Raw genomic sequence first — 4,946 nt, 5'->3', positions numbered from 1 at the left:
CTTCAGAAAGCAAAGTGGAGGTGTGGGCATAGGAAGCATACATTAGAGAGCCATCTCTATAATCCTACATGGTAACAAGGGAAAAACACACTAATCCTTAGTTTCCCAGAGCAGCCTGGGTGCTGCAACTTCTGACAGGTTGCAGAGCTTGAGGTACCAAGGCATTAACTAACTGACATGGTCATAAACCCTAAGTATTTCTACTTCGAACCTGAGTATAAGAAGAGAAAGGAGGCGAGGGTGAGGCAAAGAAAAGAGGAGGCAAAGCAAGGTATAAGGTGGCATCATCTGTACTATATAACCAGTATGCCTTCACTAGGGGCCAGGCTGGGTGACCTTTCTCTTGTGGGGGCTGTTCTTCCAGGGGCCGTCAGCCTTGCTCTCCCAAAGGAGACAGCACTGGACTCTTGGCTTAGCTCTCTTTGAATATGCAAGTCAGCAAAACACATGAGAAGCCATATTTCATCTCTCAAAGGACCCAAAGTATATTGAAATGCCACTCAGAACACTGGGACATACATTATGCCAAGCATCTCTGAGCACAGACCTAATAAGCAGGCTGAGGTTGGGCAGGGGATGGTTTCCAGTCATCCCTTACTCCTGGCTGCCCCCTCCAGTCCACTCTTTGCACCTGATACAGAGTCACTGCAGCGGTTTTCCTTTTAAAAAACTTTATTCTGAATTGAAAAAAAAAGCACAGCATATATTTCCTTTATGAAAATTCACGTAGATTTTTTTCCACAGGTAGATAATTTTTAAAAAAATATAGCATAGCTGTATAAGGGGAATTTTTTTTTTTTTAGTTTTTTAATCTTACCAAGAATGTAAGAAAGGAAAGATGGCTACATTGAAATACGTTTTGCTTCTGGCAAAAAGGCACCGTTCTGAAGAAATGAGAAAAATAGCACCAGGGCCGATTAAACATCCCTCCCCTCATTTTTTTTGAATGTAACACAAAGGTCCTTGCCCTGGCCTATACACATTTTAATGAAATGCTATAGGATATCAAATTATTTAACATGTACTTTCCCTTTGTATAAACCTTTACCTAGATTTTCTATTTGAGGAAATGAAAAAGGCAGGCGAGTGTAAATAGCTGTCCAGTGTGCATGTGCATGCACAGGTTGGGCTCTGGAGAAATTCAGTACACAAGTAAGCTCTGTTTAATCTATTTAATAAGTGCACAGCTTCTAAATCTCCCCCTTACAGACTGAGAAGGACAATTGCTCCTGGAGCCAGTGGCCTGGGAAGTACTTGGGTTCAGATTGGGTTTAACTGGCATGTGAAAAGGCAAAGTGCCAGCCCTGCTGCTAGGCTCTGTGAACCCCTCTTTCTGGGGGCTCCTCTGCTGCAGGTCCTGGGTAAAAGCCACTTGCCTCCTAGCCACTCTCAATTTCTCTTCCCTCCCCGCCCCCTCCCCTAGAAATCCAGTGCGGAATGCCAAAGTGAAGCAGCCAGTTTTCCTGGTGGTGTTTCAACAGCACAAGGTATATTGTCAGAGGAAGGTACTTCTGCTGTTCCCTGATGTTTGGTAGACTCAATACCTTTGCAGTTGCCCCTTAATAATCCCCCTCCCAAGTCACAGCCACACAAACATGATTGTAGTTCCACAGGAAAAGCGATGCAGGAGAAGCAGCCAGGGCCATGATGCAGGTGCCAAGGATGTGGATCTTCTTTCCACCGTCCCTGCAGGTCCACTTCCTGGAACCCCTCAGGACCATACAGCACAATCGGCGAAGAGTTTGCTGAGGTTCACTTCGGAATAGCCACTTTGGGACAAGAACTGCTCTGCTGTGTTCTTGAGTTTTCTATAGTCCTGAAGAACTTTGGGAGTAAAAAACTGCTTCTTCAATTTATCTAAAAAGAAATAAAAATAAGAGGATTACAGGTCTCAGAAGCAGCTTTAAAAAAGCATTCAGTATTTCTGAAGCACTAGAGCAGGAGCTGTGAGTTCTGTTTACAGCTCCAGGTCTCAGATGTCCTCATGGTCCTGTGGCTGGTCTAGCCCTGGGACCAGTCCCACGCTGGGGGAGAGGGAACCCCGAGATTCCTCTGAAGAAGATTTTCTTCCTTTCCCCTGCCCACCACTTCTCAGCACCTAGCCGACTCAGCACACCGGGGACAGGGCCACTCTCAATGATGGGAACTGCAGGTGCACGGCCATGTGCGGCAGGCAAGGTGAACCCCACTCGCAGACACCCGGTTTGCGGTGCTGTCGAGCACAGGCATGCAACTGCATGCAAAGTACAGACGTGGCAGGAACCAGTTTGCCTCAAAAGGAAGGCAGAGCCTCCCAGTGCAAACTCCCTAGATCAGATGGGCCTAGTCGGCTTCTAGTCCTTTCCATCTGCATCCCTCTGCTATACAAAATCCCCTCTGCTCAAAGAGGCAAGGGATATGCTGTCTGGAGAGCACCTGTCCACTGGCAAGATTGCTTCTTTCTTCTTTGTACACACCGTGTACCTCTGAACTGGAGATGTGCAGCTGCCCTTTCTCTGCTTCCTGCTCCTTCCACCCATTCATCCCTGGCCTTCCCATTCTGCCCAGGGCACTCTCAGCCAAAGAGAAGATCCTTCCTTTCTCCCCACAGAGTCTGAGACCTCTAAACTTAGTTCTTTGTAAGGAGCAGTGGGCTGGGACACCCAGGTCTGGCCTTTTAGAGACAGGGTGATCCCTGGGGTAGCCAACCCTGCCCACGATGGTTAAGATGACACAGTTTTGCTCAAAGCTGCTTGGGAACCCTCTGAGGTGTTTGGAGAGGCCCTTAAAACAAAATCCCAATATGATGGCTGAGGAGGTTAAGTCATTTGCCCTAGGACACAGAGCTAGAGATCTGGGATGTAAAAATGTAGAGCCAGAACCCTGAGCTCACTTGCGGTGAGGCTCACTGTGCACCCCTATCCATGCACCCCTGTTCACTGCTCCCAAATAGACATGGGCAGGCCCCCAGATGCTGGCCTGAACCAAGGAGCCTGGGGGGAGCAAGGCTGCCTGGCGCCCCAGGTTAGGAAAGCATCAGGAAGGAAACATAGAAGGGAGGGCACATCAATCACCAAAAGAAAAAACCCCACAGAAACAACAGAGCAACAGTGAAGTCTACAAAACACCCGGAAAATGAAAACTCAGTCTCCAGATTTTTGTTCCTTAGCTACACATTCACGTTTGTTCTCCACAACCTTTTCTAAATTACATCAATTGCCTTTCAAAAAACAACAACAGAAAGTTTTGTAGAGAGGATTTAAATGCTCAAAGCGGGTGGAAAAAGAGGCAAAAAAGAGAGAGAGAGAGGGTGCATCGTTAAGCAAGGAGAGAAAGACACTTTGAAAGTTCTAATTATCAGAGTCTGGGAATACACAACAATGGCCCGAGCAGTGGCGGCCGGCCGGCGCCCCGTGCATGTGAATGACACAAATGCATGTGTGACCGGGGAGAGACATTTACAGAGCTGCGGTGAGACGGAGCAGGGGAGGAAGAGAGAGGGCACAGCTCCTGATGTGTTTACCTCCTCTGCTGATGGGATATTGACTTTTCCCACCAGGTTGGTTAGAAAGGGGACTATTTACGCTGCCACACAGCCGAGTTAGAATGACAACCAGCGTCACTCGGTGCTCTTCGTAAAAGACAACTGTGACCGCCAGCATATCCCATAGCCGGTCAATACGGCAGAGGCACCATTCCACGCCAGTTAGAGATGCAGATAAAGGCTCCTACTTGCTTCCCCACTGAGAATCCAATCAATAACATTTGGAAGGTCTTCTAGGAAAAAGAACTGTACGAGCTGCCACAGGCTGCACTGGGGGTGGGAGCTGTGGGGAGAAAGGGCTCACCCCTTCTTTGTGGTTGTCCTCTCTCTGCGTTGGGCACCTGGGCCACCCATGTTAGGCTTCCATCACTCTGTTTCTCTTAACGCTACACTCACTTGCCACTTTAGAACTCAAGGGAAAACAGGGTTAAATGGTGGAAATCAGTTAACGTAGCCGGTAGAAGCAGACTCCTCTCTGCTCTGGTTCTGGGAGTTGAGGAAGAGGCCGTCAGGGAAGCAGCAGAGATGTGCAGCCATCCTGCCCCATCCACAGAGATGCCACAGGCCATAGCTGTTGCTGTCTCAACAATCAGCACAAAAAATCCAAACTTCATCCAGACGGGGAAGGAAATACTCTTCCTACACACAAGCGCATCAGCAAAATATACTCCAATGGACAGAAGTATCACCAAATCACTCATTGTAATACACCAACAAAGCAAATCTACTTTTCCTGGGAATAACATTTGGGGGAACATGTACCTACAGCTTTTTTATCCTTGTCCTTTCTACATGGGGATTCCTTAGGGTTATATACTCATTACCAAAAAATATCCTGTCCCCAAGCCCTGTGAAAACAATGAAAACCGAGTGAGCCTATATATTCATTATTCACACAATGTTTTATCAGACAAGAAAATTAACTGCTAATTTAAAAGTTGGTTTCTACTAATTAGAGTCTAAAACCTCAAAATCATGCAAGCTACAGTATTTTCTATATGGGATGAACTAGACCATCACCTGCATGTTGAACTTGTCTGAAATATTTTAGTTAAAAGCCAATGGGTCAAATAAGATGTCAGAACTGTTTTTTTTTTTTTTTAATGGAGTATTCTCCCATCTAAGGAAACCATCTCTCTTTCAGATATTTTATTTCTGTATCAGTAAACTAAAAATCTCTTTTCAGCTTTACTCTTTGTAAAAGCCTTTTTGGACTTAAAGAAACACACTGCACTACGAACCACAAGGCAAAGACATTTTAACATCGCCTGCTGGTTATTTTATTTTAATTAAGGCAGGCTTAGGCACACAGGCAGCAGCCGTCTCTGTTCTGAATGTCTGTTTCATTTATTTCCGTGCAAAGGTATCAAACAACAGTCAGTTATAATTGATTCTGTCAGGTGTTATACAGTCAGTCATAATT

General features: G+C 46.1%; 1 protein-coding gene across 2 annotated transcripts in view; it reads right to left on the bottom strand.

Moving 5' to 3' along the window:
- Window positions 1-654: 654 nt before the first annotated feature.
- The window catches only part of POLA1 (DNA polymerase alpha 1, catalytic subunit), a 295,724-nt gene continuing 291,432 nt past the window's right edge, over window positions 655-4,946 (bottom strand). Inside the window, exon 37 of one of the 2 annotated variants that reach the window (XM_027535158.1) lies at window positions 655-1,857. In XM_027535158.1, the coding sequence (XP_027390959.1) occupies window positions 1,712-1,857 (146 nt within the window). In that variant the 3' untranslated portion in view covers window positions 655-1,711. The remainder of the gene's footprint in view (window positions 1,858-4,946) is intronic. The other variant, XM_027535161.1, reaches the window with a different exon arrangement.

This window comes from Bos indicus x Bos taurus, chromosome X, assembly GCF_003369695.1.
Source record: "Bos indicus x Bos taurus breed Angus x Brahman F1 hybrid chromosome X, Bos_hybrid_MaternalHap_v2.0, whole genome shotgun sequence".
In the NCBI taxonomy this organism is placed as follows: domain Eukaryota; kingdom Metazoa; phylum Chordata; class Mammalia; order Artiodactyla; family Bovidae; genus Bos; species Bos indicus x Bos taurus.
This window is presented reverse-complemented; position numbering and strand designations above follow the sequence as displayed.